General features: G+C 35.0%; 2 protein-coding genes across 3 annotated transcripts; both read right to left on the bottom strand.

The window, feature by feature from the left end:
• Positions 1-528: 528 nt before the first annotated feature.
• LOC107789792 (uncharacterized) lies at positions 529-9,396 on the bottom strand. Of its 2 annotated transcripts, XM_016611669.2 has the most exons (3): positions 9,128-9,283; positions 7,674-9,028; positions 529-961 (listed from the first exon to the last, which is right to left on the bottom strand). In XM_016611669.2, exons 2-3 carry the CDS (start codon positions 9,006-9,008, stop codon positions 788-790), a joined length of 1,509 nt encoding a protein of 502 aa, XP_016467155.2. In that variant the 5' UTR covers positions 9,009-9,028; positions 9,128-9,283; the 3' UTR covers positions 529-787. The 2 variants fall into 2 exon arrangements, with proteins under 2 accessions (XP_016467155.2, XP_016467148.2); XM_016611662.2 differs by having other exon boundaries at positions 7,674-9,396.
• A 2,679-nt stretch (positions 9,397-12,075) lies between these two features.
• On the bottom strand, positions 12,076-22,292 carry LOC107789781 (multiple organellar RNA editing factor 3, mitochondrial-like). Its single transcript, XM_075229446.1, has 4 exons — positions 21,774-22,292; positions 13,752-13,849; positions 12,638-12,703; positions 12,076-12,529 (listed from the first exon to the last, which is right to left on the bottom strand). Exons 1-4 carry the CDS (start codon positions 22,127-22,129, stop codon positions 12,273-12,275), a joined length of 777 nt encoding a protein of 258 aa, XP_075085547.1. The 5' UTR covers positions 22,130-22,292; the 3' UTR covers positions 12,076-12,272.
• Between the last annotated feature and the right edge of the window lie 1,007 nt (positions 22,293-23,299).

Genomic DNA, 23,299 nt, shown 5'->3' on the forward strand with positions numbered 1-23,299 from the left:
AGTATGACTGAAGGGGTATAGATAATCCAATAGTATAACGAGGGGTATTCTTAGATCATTTTCAAAAGTACATGGTATATTTAGACCTTCACCGTTACGAGAATGTTCCACAAGTATTAAACTTTTTTACCACTATAAAATCGTTGGCTCTTTTGCTGAAGTTTGATTAGATTAAGATATTAATGACCTTTAATAATAGAAGAGAGTGGCATTAAATAACAGTAATATATAGTGAAGAATAAGAATAATTGAAGATAGGATCTTTTTCTTTCTGCTAATGACAACTCCAGCAAAGCATGATTTTAACCATTATAACAATAACCTGTCACCTGCTTGCGTTTCTAATATTTAAACCAAGTTACAACGACCAGACAAAGAAAATCAGTTTTCGTCATTACACAACTGTATTGACCTATTCCATTTTTGGCTTTGCTTACAGTTAAAATATTTTCCAACCATAATTAAGCCCAAATCTTAACACCTTCCAAACACATCAATCATTCAACTAAGCCTTAATCTCAAGACTAATTGACCAAACACATGAGAACACATCAAACAATAATATGCTGTATTTCAGATTCCAGTACAAAGCAATTTTCAAGATATTAAAATGACAGTTCACAGTGGCAAACAATATTATGATTAAAATACATAGGTAACAAACCAAGAACCAGAAAAAGATGAAAGAATTTATACGTAAAAGTTCCCAAGGATTGGTATGACGGGGAGTAGTTTTCAAATCATCTTGCTCGCAAAAGCTGAGGAGAAACCAATGTGGCAAAACCTCTTAGCTGGCCATCTTATTCAAGCGATGTATGGTACTTCTTGCCACCCTATTACCAGGATCAATATTCATAACAGTTCTAAGGTCTTCCGCCCCGAGCTTGTACTTCTCCATACTCTCATACAACAGAGCACGCTGCACAAGGACGGAAACATTCTTGCCATCTTGTTCTAGAACCTGCACCACAAAATGCAGCAAATAAGTCTTTATTCTCATGATAACACATTCAATGAAGTCACAAGAGTTTGGCTAGCCATAATCCGGCAAAACATAAGTCTTTGCATCTAATCAGCCAGAGCATCCTACATACAGGTTGCGAAAAAGGGTTCGGTGCATCAGTTAGGAGAAACATAAGTACTTTCATCTTTTTTATGATTTTATTTTCCCGAGACTTTCTCGGGTTACTTTTCCTGAATTCTCTTTTTGTAATATTATAAAATGCTTTGACTGTAAAATTATCAAACAATAATATTATACACACCTTATTAGCAAGCAGTAAGCTGCAGGGAAAATGTTCCATTTCCGTTAAGTTTAGAACAGTATAAGTAACATAAAACAACATCATTATGACTACCATTGCTCTAACACTATTTAGAGACAATTTTGAAATGCATACTGATTAGCAATAACTGAGAAAGAGCAAGTTGCTGATCAATGTAGCAACTCACAGGAAGCATAAAGTGCGTTAAACCTAAAATGTAGATTGTAATTAAACACAGTCACATTCCACTTAGCACGGATCGCTTTTGTGATAAAAAGGCAATATGTGGGGGGGTTTTGGGGGGAGGGGGCGTCGAATGTAGCCTCTCGCTGCCATTATAGGGAGTCCAACAGGACCAAACAGTCCTATATTTGATTGCCTAATATCACATCCTGGGGTTTAGGATTGGAAGAAACCATTTTACTCAGATCCCCCCCTTCCTTTTATGTTAAGATTTTTTTATGGCTGCTCGTTTTCTGAATTCATTCTGCTACATATATGTTGATCACATGTATGATAATCTCACTAATTTTTCTCAATCGTTAGGACTAGCCATCTAGGTACTTATAATCCGCTGTTAATCATTTCTTTTATCACCTAGAAATCCCAGGGTCACTGGGGAAAGGTTCGAATCTCTATGAATAATGGTCCCATCCCTCTATCCTTCTCCACTTAAATAACAGGCTTTTAATGCAGTATGGTTTGAATCCGCGCACCTAACCCACACATGCTGCGCTATTACCAGTAGAGCAAAGCCCTAGCGGCATCGGTGCTACTCAGTTTCAGTAAAAACAAATTGATGTTTCTATAAATGACATGGTCTAAATATGGAACATTATATATGCCAAGGTCATCGACCTGAATTATTAGTTCAAAACCATCTTTTCACTGGATCGCTACAACGGTACTACATCGCTACAACGGTACTACAGGAAAGGTTTTACAAAGACACCAGCCCTGTCAAGCCACAGTCCTGTCAAAAATACCCTAAACCACGGTCTTTCCCATGACTCTTTCAACCCCCACCCGGCTAACACGAGCTTACAAGGACCACCGGTTATGTTGCCATAACCAGGGTTTACTGTCTGGACTGTTAAACTGCCTGGACTCCACAGTTTCAACCTTAGAACCGTTGGTTGATACATAATAAAACTAGCAACAAAACATGTCAAAAGTAGCTTAGTGTGCCTAAGCTCAACATAACACTATTTAGCCTATCATTTAGGTTGAATGAATATTCATAAAATAATTAATATAAAAAATAAATACCCGAGACTGCCGAGGTTGTGGCCAATCGACCTTGTTGGTATTTTATTTCAAAAGAAATATATATACAAGATAGTTTTTACAGAGGAATTCTAAAGAGACTAAAAACTTAGGAATGAAAATATTGGCTGAAGCCTACCTCTAACTATGAACTCGAATCCTTGTATAATGGATCCTTAACAAAACTGACAAAATAAAATGGCCGACAATGTGGCCAACAAGATAAAAAGCTAAAAAGAATTCTACTTTTACAAAGCATATAAAAACAAACTACTTTATAAAAGTTATTCCCTCCATTATTAGTAAGGGGTGTCCTTCTGTGATATTATTGAGTTGTTGGGACCGGCTGCTACGACCTTTAATCTATATTATTGAGGTTGCTGGGGTCCTTTGTTACTTTATAATTGTTTTTCCTTTATCGTTTTTTGGTGTAGAAATTCTTCTACTCCTTCCTTGAATTTTTTCAGAAATTCTTCAATCCTATCTAAATTAACCTGTTCTTGTTGGCTTCCTTGGGCCTCTCCTGCCATACATGTTTTTTCATCTGTGGTATTACCTATTGATGCCATTGACACGTCATCTGACATTTCAACTTCAAAATTTCTTACCAAATCACTTTCTATTTCTTCAAAATAAGAAGCAATAATTTCCTTCTTAGAAATAACTCCTTTTTTCATTTGAAGCCTTCTAGTAACTTGCTGAAATGGACTTAATTCTTCCACTTCGACATTTGTCATTTCCTGTTTGCTATAAGCTTCAATCTTCTTCTCGATATCCTCAATGATTTCTTGACTATAAATTTTTCCTTGCTGGTCTTTTTGGAGTAATTTACTCCAGAATTTTGTATAAAAAATTTTGTTTACACATAGTTATCAATTATAAGCCCCTTAATAAGGTTTTAAAGTGGATTAGATATCCAATTCGCAATAAAAAGGATTTATTAGATAGATTGCATGATGCTATTATATTTTCAAATTTTGATTTGAAATCTGGTTATTGGCAGATACAAATTTCTGAAAATTGATAAATACATAACTGCTTTTAATGTTCCAATGGGACAATATGAATGGAATGTTGTGCCATTTGGTTTGGAAAATGCTCCTTCTGAATTTCAAAAAATCATGAATGATATTTTCACACCATTTACTAATTTTATAATAGTTTATATTGATGATATCTTGGTATTTTCAAAAAAATTGGATATGCATTTTAAACATTTAGAATTATTTAAAAAGATTGTCATACAAAATGGTTTAGTAATATCTAAACCTAAGATGCTTCTTTGTTAGACTAAGGTAAAATTTGTTGGTCATTTTATTGAAAAAGGAAAAATTATCCCTATTCAAAAAAGTATTGAGTTTGCATCTAAATTTCCTGATGTTATTACAGATAAGACTCAGCTTCAAAAAATTTTAGGAAGCTTAAATTATATTTCTCCTTTTATAAAGGATTTGGCTAAGGATACTTCAATTCTTTATGATAGATTAAAGAAGAATCCTAAAGCATAGACTAATGATCATAGTAATTCAGTGAAACGCATTAAGCAGAAGGTTAATAACCTTCCGTGTCTTACACTTGCTAATCCAAGTTGGGCAAAAGTAGTTGAAACTGATGCCTCAGATATTGGATTTGGTGGAATATTAAAACAATGTTCTCCAACTGACGAACAAGAATATCTTGTTCAATTCTATTTGGGAAAATAGAATAATTCCCAAAGAAATTATGCTACTGTAGCTAAGGAAATCCTTGCTATAGTAAAATGTGTATTGAAATTCCAGACCGATTTATATAATAAGAAGTTTTAATAAAAACCTATTGCCAAGCAACAAGATTTATCTTTAATAAAGATTGCAAGCATGATGTTTCTAAACAGATGTTTGCAAGATGGCAAGCTTTATTAGTACCATTTGATTTTGAAATAATTTATAAAAAAGGGTCTGACAATAGTCTCCCTGATTTTCTTACTAGAGAATTCTTGAGTTAATAATCTCTCTATTTTTGTAATAACAGGATATGAAACCAGCTAGGAAGGAAATCAGAACCTTCCTATGGCAGAGGAAATATCCTAGCCCAAATAGGAAATCAGCAGCTAATAACTGCCAATATAACAGGAACATCTGGTCTTAATACAGACCACCCGATGTACAAAGAATTTTTAGATTTGACATAGATAACAATCCTCCATCATATTCTTCAGCTTTGACAGATGATAGTCATGATAACATTAAGGTTTATAACCAGAAAGAAAGAAAAGAGTAAATAATTCTCTCGGAACAATCCGACCTAAAATGGAAGGATAACCCCAGGCAAATCATGACCAGGTATTTTGATACAACATCATATGCTACTACTGCATACAAATACATAATGAATTATAAGTTAATTCTCTCATCTACTGGTTCAGCTGAAATTCAGCATTTTTATCCAGCAAATACAAAGAATTTATAATTTCTTTAAAATCATTATAAAAAAGGTATTAGTCTCAGATGAATGGGGAATTAGTACGCTAAAGGAGAGGGAATATACTCATCCAGAACAGAAAGTCTCGGTAAAATTCAATTACTGGGATTATAGTGAAAGTTTTAATAAAACTATACTATATGAGAACCCTAATAGGAAACACTCTTAGTTCATAAAATTATGTTTCAGCTTGTTTGAACAACAGATCCCAAATTGGTTCTGCAAATGGTGGATATCATATTGTCCATCTTTGAAAATACTTCCACCACTTTTTAAAAGTTTATATACTCAATGGGTAGATATATCTCCCAAGATTATTACCTTGCAAAAGGATAATGTCTTTGTCGATGGTATAGCAACAATGTATTTCTTTATAGAATTCTCCATCCCGTGGATTATGAAATGGGATGTAGAGGTAAATCAAACCATGGAAAGATTCTCATGCTTAAACAGAATTTTTTATACAAAATTTTGGAGTAAATTACTCCAAAAAGACTAGCAAGGAAAAATTTATGGTCAAGAAATCATTAAAGATATCGACAAGAAGATTGAAGCTTATAGCAAACAGGAAATGACAAATGTCAAAGTGGAAGAATTAAGCCCATTTCAGCAGGTTACTAGAAGGCTTCAAATGAAAAAAAGGAGTTGTTTCTAAGAAGGAAATTATTGCTTCTTATTTTGAAGAAATAAAAAGGGATTTGGTAAGAAATTTTGAAGTTGAAATGTCAGATGACGTGTCAATGACATCAACAAGTAATACCACAGATGAAGAAACCTATATGGCAGGACAGGCCCAAGGAAGCCAATAAGAACAGGTTAATTTAGATGAGATTGACGAATTTCTGAAAAAATTCAAGGAAGGAGTAGAAGAATCTTCTACACCAAAAAACGATAAAGGAAAAACAATTATGAAGTAACAAAGGACCCCAGCAACCTCAATAATATAGATCAGAGGTCATAGCAGCCGGTCCCAACAACTAAATAATGTCACAGAAGGACCCCCTCACTAATAATGAAGGGAATAACTTTTATAAAGTAGTCTGTTTTTATATGCTTTGTAAAAGTAAAATTCTTTTTAGCTTTTTATCTTGTTGGCCACATTGTCGGCCATTTTATTTTGTCAGTTTTGTTAAGGATCCATTATATAAGGATGTGAATTCATAGTTAGAGGTAGGCTTCAGCCAATATTTTCATTCCTAAATTTTGTCTCTAGAATCCCTCTGTAAAAACTATCTTGTATATATATTTCTTTTGAAATAAAATATCAAAAATGTCGATTGGCCACAACATCGGCAGTCTTAGGTATTTATTTTTTATATTAATTATTTTATGAATATTCATTCAGCCTAAATGATAGGCTAAATAGTGTTGTGTTGAGCTTAGGCACACTAAACTACTTTTAACATGCTTTGTTACTAGTTTTATACTGTATCAACTAACGGTTCTAAGGCTGAGACTGTAGAGCCCAGGCAGTTTAACAGTCCAGGCAGTAAACCCTGGCTATGGCAACATAACCGGTGGTCCTTGTAAGACTCGTGTTAGCCGGGTGGGCGTTGAAAGAGTCATGGGAAGGACCGTGGTTTAGGGTATACTTGACAGGGCTGGTGTCTTTGTAAAACCTTTCCTGTAGTACCGTTGTAGCGATCCGGTGAAAAGATGGTATCAGAGCCTGGCTAGAAATAGAAATAGGTGCTAAGTTCAACACATTTTCTCTAATGAATATCATTAGGAAACAACCTACTGTAAAAAACAGTAGGAAAGAAGAATATGATATGCCCCAACAATTAGATTTACTTAATAAATGGACGATTCCTAGAATCCAACATAATTAATATATACCAATTAGGTACCTTTTGAGAAATTAGGTTTAAAACAAGTAGTTGAAACTACTGAAGAGACTATCACAGTAGATAGTGATCATGCTACATTTAGATTATTATCTGAAAATGATTTAGCATTTATTAAGTAAATCTAATTGTTGGGGTATATCATATTCTTCTTTCCTACTGTCTTTAACAATAGTTTGTTTTCTAATGATATTCATTAAAGAAAATGTATTGAACTTAGCACCTATTTCTACTCCTAGCCAGGCTCGGTAAGGAACTTTGTGTCGCGGCTGCTCCACTCTGCTGCGTTGCGGTCTCATGAACTGAACTTTGTTGCCTTCCCTGACATGAAGCACGTCTACATAATGGCTGTAACTTTATTAGTGTCATAAGATGTCATGTGCGACGCAGATACCCGACGAGCCAAGATTATATCACAAAAGATCAAAAGAGCGTGTGAAATGTACAAAATAGGAATGGAGCATTGTTTATGTCAGTTTGTCACCTTTTCTTTCATTGAAATTCAGTCAAGTTGTACACAGCTTTACAAAAGAAAATATGGGGCATGTACCTACTGATGAGTACTTTTAGTATATACCACTTTCCCCTACATGTTAAATTGAGTAAATGAGCCACTACTCTTCTGGAACTAGGATTACAGGGAACCTTATTTTTTATAGCTTCCAGTGCAAGCAGAAGTCTGTAAATACTTTTCTAAGTAGTATTATAAAAAATGAGGTGCAAAAACTTCCAAAAAATACCATCAACAGCGCATTAAAATAAATGACCATAAATTAACATCTAAAAGAACATAAAGGTCTTAGCTCCACTAAAAAAGCATAGTTAATGATCATACCTTCGTACAGTCAGCCACAGCCTTCTTGTATTCTCCTACTTCTTTGTAACATGAAGCCCTACTTGATAGAACCTCCATTGCACCAGACCCATCGCCAGCTTTCTCAAGAAGAATGACTGCCCATGACAACCATTTTATGGCATCAGCATATTGTCCCTGCTTGTGATTATCCATTCCCTTGTTCTTGGCCGCGGAAGCACTGACACCAGCAGGTGGTGGTGGAAGTCCTTCAAGTTCAGTTGTCCCACTGCTATCATCAGCACCCACAAACTCCGATTCAAACCCCCAATCATCACCCCCTGTAAACTGCTGGTTCCCACTCCCCCCTCCAGTGGCTCCCCCGGATGAAGCAGTAGTTGATGAGAACAATGAATCAAAATCACCAACACCCGAAGACTGAGTAGCAGATGGTTGACTCTGAGTATTAGTGAATCCAAAATCACCAACACCTGAAGACTGAGTAGCAGACGGTTGACTCTGAGTATTAGTGAATCCAAAATCATCGACTTTGGAATAAGCGCCACTTGAATTCGACCCTGTTGAAGCATTAACATTATTTGTTGGAAACGGGTCCGATTGAAATCCTGACCCACCTGTTTTCTTAGCATTCTGGAAATCCCCAAACACATCATCCCCTGAACTATTCTTATTAGTTTCTTTACTACCCGACTTCATATTAGAACCGCCGGGCTTAGACGAAAAATCAACCAACGAACCAAATGGGTCCTTACTAACACCCATCCCTCCACCAACTCCACTTCCGCCCATATTTTTCAAAGACGGACCTCCAAGATTAGGGCTTTTACTATTACCACCACTCAAATTCACACTGCCACTATAACTATTAGCATTATAACCACCAGCATTACCCCAGCTACTACCAGTTTTCGCGGAATTGCCACTCTTCGGCAAATTATCAGCCATACCACCCATCGAGAACGTGCTCTTATTAGCAGTTGGGGCAGCACTTTTCAGAGGGACATTGCTATTACTCTTATTTCCTCCTCCTAATGCTGAGCTCACCAAATCACCAAACAAATTAGGGTTTTTGTTAGCAATCCCAATAGTTGGGGTTACATTGCTAGTGCTTGAAGGAGCAGCAGAAGATGATCCCCAACTCTTCCCAAATATGTCACCGACCATTGAATTTGGGCCGGATAATGACCCGACTGGTTGGTGAGTCCATGTTGATTTGTTGGGCTGAGTCCATGAAGATCCAGAATTTGGTTTTGATGAATATGTATAGGATGATGATGATGATGATGACGAATACGACGACGTTTTATTCTTCTGATCGTTCAGACTAGATCGAGACCGACCCGAGTTCAAACCCATATCAAAATCGAAACTATTACCTGATTTCCCATAATTTGAATTCATATTTTTTTACTCTACAGATCGGGAACTATGATAATGAAAAAGAATGAGATCTGAATTTAACTTTTGAAACGTACCTGATAATGATAACGAAATTACAAATAAGATAAACAATGATAATTCAGCTGTATGCTAACGTGAAGCTCCGGCGATATGATAATCGGAGCTCAGATCGGAGAATGAACCGACACGGTGGAGATGGAAGAAGAGGAAATGCCCGATAATGTTGGGTAATTAAGGGAACACAGAATTTAATTATTTTATATTGCCCGGAGAGTTATTTTAGATTTTGTTTTAAAATTTTTTATTTTCATAATAAACAAGTCGAAGGATCAAGTTTTTGTAGGAGTAATACTTTTTCAAATTGTGACCTATTAACCATTTGACTGTCTCCTCAAAATTGGTTTCGTTTCAAATGAAGAGTTTAATATTAGAAATATGAGAAATTCAAAAGATATTTTTTGATATATTATTTTGTTTGATTGAGAAATTATATGATAATCTTATTTATTTATTTGAGTAATTTGATAATTAATTTTTTTTTGTTATACGTACATTATTTCGGGAAATGATCCTACTCAAAGTCATTAGCAGTTGTATTATTATTATTATTATTATTATTATTAATAATAATAATAATAATAATAATAATAATAATAATAATAATAATAATAATAATAAGTTTGTGCTTTCTTCGATCATTTTACCATCTATTTTTATTTTTCTCACAATCTACTTGCATCTTTCATCAATACAAATACAAATAACTCTTTGTTCACTGTTTCATTCGTTTCAATTTGTTTGTCTGTGTGATCTTAAATGAGCCATAACATTGTATGGCTATAAATCTTTTTAAACTTGTAATTTTAAATCTGTCAATTTATTTATTGATTATAAATACTTCTCATTAAGGAAATATAGGAATGTGATAATACTTTTGGAACGAATTAATAAAAAATAGTGTCAAACAAAGTGAAACGGATGGATTATAATTTAACCTGATAGAACTTGCTTGGACTATGAACCCCTTTTTTGTTTAGATAAATGATCATTAGATGATTGTTTATTAGTTTATTGGATTATTTTCTGCAATACAAATTTGTTATGAAATAATTAATAAATTGTTAATAAATTAGGTAAAATAATGGTGCTTCTTTTCCATTTTTATATTTTTTTTTCTGCTCCATCATCTTTGATCTTAGATCCAACAGGACGCCATAAGTCTCATAGTCGTCTCATTAATCAATCATTATTCATTAATTAGAACATTTTTGCTGTCATGAATTGTCAAAACTAGTTGGCAAAAAACAACAAAAATAAAAGAAAAAGCAAAAAACCACCCCCAAAGTATTTTAACCAACCAGAACTTTCAAGATATCTTACAACCAAATTATTAGTCACCAGAAAATAAGAGTAAACCAGTTACTAAAAAACAAGCGGCCTAATTTGTAGGATTGTATCCATAGTACTTAACTACATAAATTTTATTTTCTAATAATCTGTGAAATTGATGTCCGAATTGAGACGAAAATTAAATATTTTTACCCTCTTATTCTAAACACAATTACGGATTGTTCTTTTTCTGAGTCGGATTGCTTTTATAGAGAGCCTCAAAGAGTCAGTTTGAGAATATTTTTATTTAGGTATTATTGTCATTTATTGTAGCTTGTCAGTAGTTAACAATATATAACTTTTTTATAAATAGAAAAATTAATGTCTGAATTCACAATAAGTTTTAAATACCTTGATTTTTATGCCTGTGACACTACCTTGCACAGTCAAAACTCTTGACAAGGACAACATGGGAGAAAAAAAATATAATCTCATGTTTCTTGCTCAATAATAAAAGTAAGAAGATGAGATGCCCCTCGACAAGCCAAGAGGAGGAGGTGCGTGCGCACATTTCAGCTACTTGTACCTTTTTCTATAAAATATATTCTAATAATATAATTTCTCATAAGCTTAGCCAAACAAGATAATATAGCACTTGCGTGCCTCTAATAACACAATATGATGGTGGCGTTCGTCCTTCGATAATATAATCAGGTACCTATTACGTCTTATCGGTACATGTATTGAGTAACTTAATCCATTAATACTTAGGTAGATGAACAGTACCGGGCTTAGGGTAAGACAAGTAAAGCAAAGGCTTTAGGCTCCATAATTTTGCAGGTCTTATTTTTTGCTAGTAGTAGGTTAATGAATTATTATTTTTTTCAAAAAATTAAGTATTTTAAAGTAAAAAAGTATATTTTTTAATAAAATGAAAAGAAACTTTTAATTATTTGAATAATTCGAAGCATATGAAAATAATTTTGATTTTCTATTTAGGGGTCAAAATATTGCGAGAACCTCGTGAGTTCCTTAAAACATAATAGTCAATTGATATTGACGATTTAGACTTATTTTTCAAATTAAAACTGTTAAGAAAAATAGTATAGTTAGAAGATAATACTCTAAATGATAATTCGATACTTAATCATATAAGAGGACTTGATTCCTTTTCAAATACATATATTGCTTATAGAATAATATTAACAGTTTTTATACTAGTTGCATATACGAAAAGAATTTTAAAAAAAATTAGAATTGATAAAATCTTACTTAAGATCAACAATGTCTCAAGATAAATTATCTATACATATTATTAATTGAAAAATTTTATTAGAAGAAAATGATTATATACAAAATTATTACTTAACTTTACATTTCAAAAAGCTAGATAAATAAACTTCAAATAAAAAAATATACGAAGTTTTTGTTCAAAAACAATTTAAGGCCTATAATCAAGGCTTGGCTTTAAAACACTAATTTTGTTGAACCACTTGTGCAGATGAGAAATAATCACCTCACCTATTTACCTCCGCTGGAATTAAACTTGATAGTTCTCCTACTTCAATCACCACTAGGCTACATCTTAAAACCCAAATTACCACTGCACAGAAGTAAGGGATTTCCGGATTGATAACGTTTTGAATTACTACTTTACAACACTAAAATCTGCAAACACTTGTCCAAAGCCAAATTAGAGAAGAAGATTCATCTCCTACTATATTAATGCTCTTCATGTGAACAGGGAAAATATTCACATTACAATCATTTGGAAAATTTGCCCTTACGCTAAGTTCAGAACAACACAGTGCAGAACTCATGAAACGAACAATTTATGAGGCCTAGTCCCATTACTACAGATTTTAGCGTTTAACAATTGGCATAGAAGCTTCAACCACTGTTTCCCTGAGATCCTGCTGGACCTCCTCCAGTTCCATGAGAGAAATTCTGGCCTTCGATTGACACTGGTTGTGCAGGAGGTTGCTGATTGGGTGTCCAGGCTCCTCTTTGTATCGGTTCTCTTCTTTCTACTTGCATCGTCTCCCGGCGCCTGTCATAACGAGGTCGAGGCCTGGGTCTAGAACCTTGATTTTGATTAAATCTATATTGTGGCCTATGGATGACTTTTCCGTCTACGAACAGATCCCCTAAACATCAATGAGTGGAAACAGTAAACAAGTGATGAGTTAACAAGCATGCTACAAGTGACAGAAGAATCAGAATGGCACAAAAACCCAGGTTTCCAGCAAACAAACCTCCATAATCCTTGTTGGGGACATCCAGATATGAATCTGGCAAGACCCACAAAACACCAGGTAGACCTACATAATATAATAAGAAACCAATCAGGCTGAAATCAAATGGAGTAACACAATTCTGAGAATAACCATAAATCCGCTTACTAACAGGGAGACCAAACTTAAGTGCGTACATGCCAACATTAGGAAAGGCTAATAGCTACATGAAACAAGGGTTTCCTCTCTCAGTAAATGCTTTCATACAAAAGGTTTAAGCCAATCCTACAGTTTAATCAATAAACTAGCAGTGTTATCAACGTGATAAATGAAAGGAAGAACATAAAGGTATAATGGAGCTTCAAGCAAAGCGTAAAAAGTGCAGTGGTTTTAATGAAGTGAAGCACAAAAGAGAATAGTAAAATATACATGTAATACTAGAAGAATAATTACAAACACAAACAACAATTTTATGGACAAAATTGAAAAAATACATCTAAGAGCTCATGTGCAATGAGGTGCATGACATATATCAGTGGCCCATGCACTGAAACACTGCCTATATGAGACAAAGGGTTCATCCTGTGTTATACCTAATTTAGGCTTAAGCGCCTACTAGGCGAGCCTTTAACAACAATGTGAAGGACTTAGGTCGACCCCAAAATAGTTTCAGTTGACCATAAGAATCCTCTTTTTCCATTCCGCCTCATTCTAGTCCAAAGCCAATCTTAAATTTGATATTTCTTTTTTTTTTTTTTTAAGAAAGAAGGCACCAATAAGCACTTGTGATGTGACTCTAGACGACTACACCAAAGGCATGTTTTTTCCTACTCTAAGATTAGTGTGGAAGGGAGAGAAATGTGAATGCTCATCTTTCCTTCTTCGGTAATCATAGCACAAAATTTGCAAGGTTACTTTAGCACTTCAAGATTATCCCCATTAAGTTTGTATCCTGAAATAAACTCAGAAGTATCTGTCCCTACTTAACCTGATAATAGAAAAGTACCACTTCTCAACCTTCTATAATGACAAGGCTTTTAGGATGGAGAGCATAAAATTTCAGATAGCAAGTAACTCAAGGAAAGCATATGAAAGAGCAAGACACTTTAAATGACAAGCAAAGAAAACCATATACCTTTAACTTTGTAGGAAAGCTCTTCAGAAATCAAAGCACCAAACCCTGTGTATGTGGTTGTACAAACAGAGTAAATCTTCTTTTTTGCTTCTTCCTCACTGCATACCAAACAAGCAGCTATGAAATACCACTACATAGACCAAAGAACCTAGGCCTAACAATACACAAAAAAGTTTACCAGCCAAGGAAGTGAGATAACACTGTTCATTTTAAAATTCTAATACAGTATGTTCTACTACAAAAAATAAAGTTTTTGATGTAGAAAAGTCAAACCAACAAAATTAAACATATATGTGTATTCAAGCACATAACGGGTCATATATGCATTGATATAGTTACTCTGCAACATAGGCACACTTCATAACTGGGTAAACATTTTGCAGAAGATAATAGAACCAATATAGGGTAGGCTGTCTACATTATACACCCCTAGGGGTGCGGCCCTTCCCCGGACTAGGGGTGTTCAAAACTGAACCGAAACCAAAAACCGAACCGAAACCGAAGCTTAATGGCTTATTGGTATCGGGTTAACGGACGGGGAACGGATTGAATTTTTTTTATTAACGGCTTATCGGTTTGGGGGAGGATTATTCAATTTTCTTAACGGATAATCCGTTAACCCGTTAAGAATATATATATATATATATATATATATATATTAAATTTTTATCCATATATATATTAAATATAAAAAATCCTTCCACTTCTTCCAGTACTCTATCTCTAAGTTCTAACGCTTAATTCCTAAATAATCAGAACCCTTACGTACTACGCATCAAAAGATCCCAGGCTTGGCTTAGCTTAGCTTATTCTCCCACCCTACAACAAGATTGTTTAAGCTGCTGTCTATGGTTCACCTCTGCTTTTGTTTTTTTAAACTAATGCCTGATGTCTATGTTTAATAGAAGAACAACAGTGCTGTGCCACAACTTTTTTCACTCTACAACACATGACACACTACATCATTCTTATGTAGGCGTTAACAAACATGTATGTCTGGACTCAATGTGTAATTTCTTATTCTGAATTTGTATGCTAGGCGGTCATCAAATAATTAATGCACGCAATATAGATTGAATTAGGCCGATAAACCGCCCGATAAGAGCTAAACCGATACCAATCCGCCCGATATCTTATCGGGTGGCTAGCGTATTAATACATTTCAAAGCCAATAACCGTTAAGAGTAATTAACCGCCCAATCCGCCCGATAAGCAGCCCTACCCCGGACCCTGCACGAATGCGGGATGCTTTGTGCACCGGGTTGCCCTTATAATAGAACCAATGTATTAACAAAGTTATAAAATATTTGTTGAAAGAATAAATAAACAAAGCTATGAACTGTAAAGAATTCTTCAAAAAAGACTAGAACAGAACAAATCAACGAAAAAAGCAAATATATTGACAGATACGAAGAGCAAGCCACAGACATACATAAATACAACATAATGTTTCCCCGATTCTCCAATCCCCAGTGAACTGCATCATGTCGTTCTAGACCAATTTGGAATCTTAACTTCTGCAAAACAAATTGTTATCCTTCTCTTTACAATTTATTGCCAATTTTGTCTCTAAATCAAATTAAACTTGAATAAAATGTGATTCGGATAACTTTTTCTTCGAAGAGAAACTAACTACATGTAAGTCTTAATACAACGGTATTTCGATTTTCCAATCCCTTAATGAACTGCATCATGTCATTCCAGAAACAACACAGTAGCATACTGGAAACTTCAAATTTGCAAAGCAAATAGTTATTCTTCACTTGTATCACATTTTAACTACTTTTATCTCTAAATACAATTGAAGGTTAAAAAGATGTGATTCCTGTAAGGATCAATAGCCAGGATATTGCGGAATTTACCAAAATAATCATTTAATAATGATAACAAGGACAATAAGGAGACAACGAAGTCACATGGTTCAGTCAATTTGACCTACGTTCATGAACAACGGAGCAAATTCACTATATCAAATGTGTGTAAAATAGAGTAAAAACTTTAATTATCCCAGACTATCCAAGAGAAATAGAGAAAACCCCAACAATGATCACTCTAATAGCCTCTTTAGCCAAGCTTCTCAAGAGGCCAAAAGTGCTTTTTTTCTCAAAAGCACTTTTTTCCCTAACTTGAGGTGTTTGGCCAAGCTTTTTTTTTGGGAAAAAAGTGCTTTTGGGAAGAAGCAGAAGCAATTTCTGAGAAGCAGAAAAAAGTAGCTTCCTCCCAAAAGCAGAAGCAGAAACAGTTTTGACTTTTCTTTTTACCAAAAATACCCTTAACAAAATATAGTATATACCAAAATAACCGTTAAACCTAATACTTAGGATATTAATGTATAAATATTTCTTATTATTTTTAGGATAGCTTTCTAATATATAGTGACTTTAGGGGTGAATGCTTTTATATTTGTTGAATGATTTTTAATATATTTAACTTATATTAAAAGAATTAAGTATTTTTAAATTTTATTTTCATATTTTAGTTAAATAATTTTTATTATTGCCTGTAATAATAATTTTTTAAGATTATTTATTTACTTATAATATTAACTATTAAGTAAATCTATTCATGTCCTTATTCGTAATTTGATACTTAAAAGCACTTTCTGAAAAGCTTGGCCAAACACAAATTATTGCTCAAAAGTGCTTTTCAGAGTGATTAGCCAAACACAAACTGCTTCTCTCCAAAAGTACTTTTTTCAAAGCACTTTTGAAAAAAACACTTCTCAAAATAAACTGATTTCTCCACCTTGGCCAAACAGGCTATAAAAGAGATTCACTAGAAGTGCTCCGACATGGCAGTTTAGGTGCCACACCCGTGTCGATACGACACTAGTATGGGTGTGGTTATGGGATCCGTACCGGATCTGGTCAAACAATTTTGGGATACAATTTGATTCCCGGAAATCACAACCAAACTAGGGTCTTATATAGGAAATCAATCTTTTACTTATCTACAATTTGAGAATAAAAAAGAAATCCACACTTTACAAGCAATACGTAAGTATTCCACAAAATTTCTCATAATTTAGAATTTTTATTATTGCCTGTAATAATAATTTTTTAAGATTATTTATTTACTTATAATATTAACTATTAAGTAAATCTATTCATGTCCTTATTCGTAATTTGATACTTAAAAGCACTTTCTGAAAAGCTTGGCCAAACACAAATTATTGCTCAAAAGTGTTTTTCAGAGTGATTAGCCAAACACAAACTGCTTCTCTCCAAAAGTACTTTTTTCAAAGCACTTTTGAAAAAAACACTTCTCAAAATAAACTGATTTCTCCACCTTGGCCAAACAGGCTATAAAAGAGATTCACTAGAAGTGCTCCGACATGGCAGTTTAGGTGCCACACCCGTGTCGATACGACACTAGTATGGGTGTGGTTATGGGATCCGTACCGGATCTGGTCAAACAATTTTGGGATACAATTTGATTCCCGAAATCACAACCAAACTAGGGTCTTATATAGGAAATCAATCTTTTACTTATCTACAATTTGAGAATAAAAAAGAAATCCACACTTTACAAGCAATACGTAAGTATTCCACAAAATTTCTCATAATTTAGAATTTTTATTATTGCCTGTAATAATAATTTTTTAAGATTATTTATTTACTTATAATATTAACTATTAAGTAAATCTATTCATGTCCTTATTCGTAATTTGATACTTAAAAGCACTTTCTGAAAAGCTTGGCCAAACACAAATTATTGCTCAAAAGTGCTTTTCAGAGTGATTAGCCAAACACAAACTGCTTCTCTCCAAAAGTACTTTTTTCAAAGCACTTTTGAAAAAAACACTTCTCAAAATAAACTGATTTCTCCACCTTGGCCAAACAGGCTATAAAAGAGATTCACTAGAAGTGCTCCGACATGGCAGTTTAGGTGCCACACCCGTGTCGATACGACACTAGTATGGGTGTGGTTATGGGATCCGTACCGGATCTGGTCAAACAATTTTGGGATACAATTTGATTCCCGAAATCACAACCAAACTAGGGTCTTATATAGGAAATCAATCTTTTACTTATCTACAATTTGAGAATAAAAAAGAAATCCACACTTTACAAGCAATACGTAAGTATTCCACAAAATTTCTCATAATTTAGAATTTTTTTTATTTTTTTGAATTATTTTTAGCCGGATCCACCCGTATCTATATCCCCGAATCTCAGAATTTATGTTTCGAAGCATTCGATCTCTAGATCGGCACCCATGTTGGACACCTGCACTCGTGTCGGAGCAACTTAGCAGAATAACGCTAAGGGTCATATGATTATGACCTTTCAATAATGTCAATGGATGTGACTTTAGTAATGAGTTGGTGACAAGGGTCAGAAAATAATGTCAAGCGCAGCGATCTTTCGGAAATTGAATGGCCAATATCGACCAGTTCTGTCTGACAAATCTCCACATCAGCCTAGATTTGGCTGATATAGTGTATCTGCAGAAAATGATTTAGCAATCACCAATACCAATCAAGTCCGAAGAGCGCTTGAACGAGACAATTGGTCGGAGCTCTATAAGCATTTCAGTAGGATTGTCTCCAGTATTCACATTTTTTTATAATGGTAACATTGGTCTCTAGTATTGACATTCCGAACTTAGACCTACCCCTCAAGAATGATTTCCCGAATGAAATGATACTTCATATAAATATACTTTGCCCCCTCATAATACATCTGATCAGTAGTCAAGTGAATAACACTTTGATTATCACAGCAAATGATAATACCACCTTGAAGCAGTGTTATTAAAAGCGCACGCTTCTCACTTAAAGCGCAGAAGCGAGGCGAGGGATCTGCGCCTTTCTGCCCTATAGCGCGACATTGGTAAATAAGCGCACGCTTCACCCTAAAAAGCGAGAAGCGAGGTGATGAAAAAAGCGCATAAAATCTCGCTTAAGCGAGGTCCAGCGGCTGCCTAGAGTTTTCTTAAAAATAAATTGCAAATACACTTGCGCACACTTCTTCCAAACATCTGCTTCTCTGCTGCAAGCGACGATTGCAAACTTCGACTTTTTCTCTTCTGCTCTTCTGGTAAGTTTCTCTTCATCTCTTCTGCTCTTCTTCTCCTTCAGTTCTTTCTTCTCTTCTCTTCCTCTTCTGATTTTCTCTGCTTCATTGTTCGACTCCTCTCCTCTTTTCTCTTCTTCTCTTTCTCTTCTTCTTTTCTATTTTTTTCAGTTCTTATTTATCTGTTCTGCACTGTTTTATGCTTGTGCTCTGTTTTTCTTTTTAATTTTTGTTGTTCACTCACTTCATTGTTCGACTTCTCTCCTCTGTTCTTTTCTTCTTTTCTATTTTTTTCAGTTCTTATTTCTCTATTCACCCTTGTTTTCTAATTTATGCTTGTGCTCTGTTTTTTTTTTAATTTCTGTTGTTCACTGTTCACTGCTATGTGTTCTGTTGTTCACTGTTATGCCATGTTTTAACAATTCCTTTTGTGATTTGGTTTTGCATTTGCTTAATATGTTATGACTTTTGAGGATTATTGACTATCTAGTTTTAGTATCTGTTATTTACTTCTTAATTAAAGAATTGAAACATTTGCTTAATATGTTATTTTTATTGAGTTCTTGGTCATTTATCTATGCCTATTTAATTTTTTTTTATTTATGTGTTATATTGCGCTTCACATGAAAAAAGTGCGCGCTTCGCTTCACGCGCTTCACCGAAGTGAGGCCTCCTCGCTTTTTTCCGCTTCTCGCTCCCCAAAACACTGCCTTGAAGTAGCTTGAAGTAGACTACATTCAATAAACAAAACCATCAACCATAAGGTTTCTTTGATTGCCTTTGGTCACCAACATGTGTTTTGCTTCGGGACAAAGCTACAATATTATGACCTAACTTTCCAAATAACAGCACAACTTTCCAATGTAGCCTGTAAGCGCTCTTCTGTCAAGATCACTTGCATAATCTAAGTCTATAAAAGCAACCAAAGTGTCATACTCTTTCCAAAATCCAAACATGAGTGGGTTGCTCTAGTGGTGAGCACCCTCCACTTCCAACCAAGAGGTTGTGAGTTCGAGTCACCCCAATAGCAAGGTGGGGAGTTCTTGGAAGGAGGGAGTCAAGGGTCTATCGGAAACAGCCTCTCTACCCTAGGGTAGAGATAAGGTTTGCGTACTAATTACCCTCCTCAGACCCCACTAGTGGGATTACACTGGGTTGTTGTTGTTGTTGTTGTTGTTGTACGTGTAGTACCTTGCAAGTATTTGAAAATCTATTTCGCAACTTGTCAATATGCCTCATCAAGAAAGTTATACACTGCTTACTACACTTACTACTTGAGAAATGACTCGATGTGTACATACCATTGCAGACACTATATTATTGACTCACTAAAATAAGGAACCTGTCCCATCCTCTTTTCTTCCTCCAACTGCAATGCCTTGGAACCTGTCCCATCCTCTTTTCTTCCTCCAACTGCAATGCCTGAGCAAGTGTTAACTTAAAATGTGCAGGAATCGAAGTATTTATTAGTTTAGCAGCATCCGTGCCAAACTTCTCCAAGACTTTCTCTGATTCTTCGGGTTCAGGAACAAATTTTTTGAGCTATTTGTTAGATAGAGGTGGCCTAAATGGCCATTCAATTATTGAAATACCTTGACATTTGACATTATTGAAAGGCCATGGCCATTGACATTATAAAAAGGTCATGATCATTGACATTATTGAAGGTCGTGACCTTTTTGAAATAAAGAGCCAAATTGGCTTGTCGTTCTTCATAAAAGGCAAATCCTTTACCTATAAATAGAAAATCATTTTGCTTATTCTAAGCATCTCAATCGAAGCAAGTCTTCTGAATTCTCTCATCTTTGTTTATTTTGATCTTGTAGTAGATCGAACGTTTTGAATATTCCATAAAGATAGTGTGAGGAAAAATGTTGAATGAATCTCTTCTAGTTCCCTTTTAACTTAGCCAATAATATTTTGACAATCAAGGTTTCTTGACCTACCTACTTTTACAAGAATTAAGTTTAATAGTAATAACTTAGTGTAAACTTTTTCCCGCATCACAAACTCAAGTACATGTATTAGGTGCCTAATCAATCAACTATAGCTTAATCCCGATAAAATGTATGAATCGTCATTGTCCACTCCACTCCATTAAGTTGTATGGCCTGTCTAGGCGGACACGTGTTACATTCCAGATTTTACGGGGACATATTGTTCGCTTGGTCCCAACAGACTTTAAGAATTTGTCTCTTGGGCTAAGCTACTTCGAGCCCAAAAGTGATCCTACTAAGTGAACTTGTTCTATGTCATATAAAGTCTAGGATTTTTTCTCCTGTGTCACATGAACTCTTTCTCCGGAAGCCTAGAAGCCTGACAGTCTCTCACTTGTCTTCATAGACATCATATACACCCCCCTTCTTAGGAACTTATTAGCATCCTAACTGAGGATTGTTCCACTCTCCCATCGTACTAAGGGAATCATACTTTGATACCATATTAGTCAAAGTGCAAGGTCCACGGCACATAATGTCCGCTTTGGCCCAACACACTTCATAGCTTTATCCTTAGGCTATGTCAAATCGAACCCAAAAGCATGAGTACTAAGTTGTTCTTTGTCATATAGATCCTAGGGCCCCCCCACCCTCCCCACCAGTTCCGATATGAGATTCACCTTAAGTATTGTGTGCACCCATTGTTCAAAAATCTACCAACCTAAAAGCCTATCTTTACCCATCCTCATCAGCTCCCTCTCTAACGTCACAACACGTCATGAGGAATTCAATATTTGCATAATTTATCATCCTAACTATTAGGTGACTAATACATTGGTTAAACACCCATGACCCAGGAATTGTATGTCAACAAGGAACCAGAAAGAACTGGTTATTATTCGGAAACTTCCAATGAACTCATAATCCATGATTCAGGTATAGTATGTCTATGAGGAACTAGAAAAACAAGTTTTTCCAAAGTAACTTCCTATGTATTCGTAACAACACAAATGACCTAGGTATAATATGGCAACAAGGAACAAAAAAAGGGGTGTTTACCAACGTACCTTCCGACAACGGCAGCAAGGGTCTTGACATATGCATTAATCATTTCTTCCTCCGAGGGTTTAGGGTCAGGAAACTCTAACACAATCAGCCAATGCTCATAGTCACATCCATCCAAAAGTATCGTCTCCTTCGGCGGCCGGTTGCTCCAGTTCGGTGAAGGATCATTGAGGGGCGAGTAACCCGACCCGGATGACTTGGGACGAGTGGGAACGAATTGCTCTGATGATGGGAAGTACTGGGGATTGAAGAAAAGGGGAAGAGTAAAACGAAATCGAGATAATGATGATGAAGGGGGTGAAGAGAGTGCACGGTAAATGCTGGAAGCTAATATGCGCCTGGTGGCTAACAGCGCCATTGGATTTGGGGGTCTCTTAAAATGAGTAGAAACTCTCAAATTGAGTTGGAGAAGTTTATCGAGGATTTAAACTTTAAAGTCTCTGGCTTCACTACGACATCGGTTCAACCTAGAACTTTCTGCATTAAATTAGGTACTCAGACATTTTCTTCTTTTTTCTTTCTTTTCATTTTTTAAACGGAAAAGTGCCTAAAGTACGCTGAAGTATTATTGAATTTGGTACAATAAAGCCCTCCTTACACCTTTTTGAATAAAAAAGCACTTACTATTTATTTTTTAGATCAACTATGCCCTTATTTCTAATGGCCTTCTATTAAATAATAAAAAAAATAATTTTAATCCATGTGTTATATTTCCATTGGCCCAACTTAAAATCCAGCCCTAATCTCCCGCCATACCCGTAACCTGCCCCATTACTGACCCGCTCGCCCCACGAATTCATTAAACCCAAACTAAATAACACCCGACCACATTCAGACAAAAAATATTTAACCCTATTGTCTAAGAGCGAAAATGGTTGGCGATTAAAGAGGGTGAAATCTGATTCAAGTTTTGGGATTCTCTACAAGAAAATACTTTACACTTGAAGATTTTTACTCTTCTACTCTTTCAAGTAAGTTTAAACTATTATTTTGGTGAATAATTTAGAGTTTAGGGTTTTTTTGAAATTTGCATTTTGTGTTGCTTCTCATGTATTTTCATATTTCTTCCATGCTTTTGATGTCTTTTTTGTAGTCAATTTTGGGTTGCATGTGGTCCCTTTTCGTTTTTTCTTGTACGAAGTTAGGGTTTTATTGTTGGTTGTGGCTGGTTAAATTATTGGTATGTGGTCCTACTTTTTGTCGATTCCATTTATTTAATTTTAGTTTGTCGATTCCAGACTATACTTTATACGGTCTGTGGAACGTGTCATTGTTGCGTTGCTTTTTATGAGTTTTCATGTGTTTTTTAGCTTCTTTGTTTTCTTCCATGCATCTAATGTCATTTTTATAGTTAAATTTTGGTTGCATGTGGTCCATATTCGTTTGTCCTATGCAGAAGTTATGGTATACATTGTGGTTGGTGGCTAGTTTAATTATTGGGATGTGGGTCCTATTTTTTGTCCATTTCAGTTATTTAATTATGTATGCTTTTGTTTTTATCTGTACTTTATTGGTATGGGGTTCCTTT

The sequence above is a fragment of the Nicotiana tabacum genome, chromosome 14 (assembly GCF_000715075.1).
Source record: "Nicotiana tabacum cultivar K326 chromosome 14, ASM71507v2, whole genome shotgun sequence".
In the NCBI taxonomy this organism is placed as follows: Eukaryota; Viridiplantae; Streptophyta; class Magnoliopsida; order Solanales; family Solanaceae; genus Nicotiana; species Nicotiana tabacum.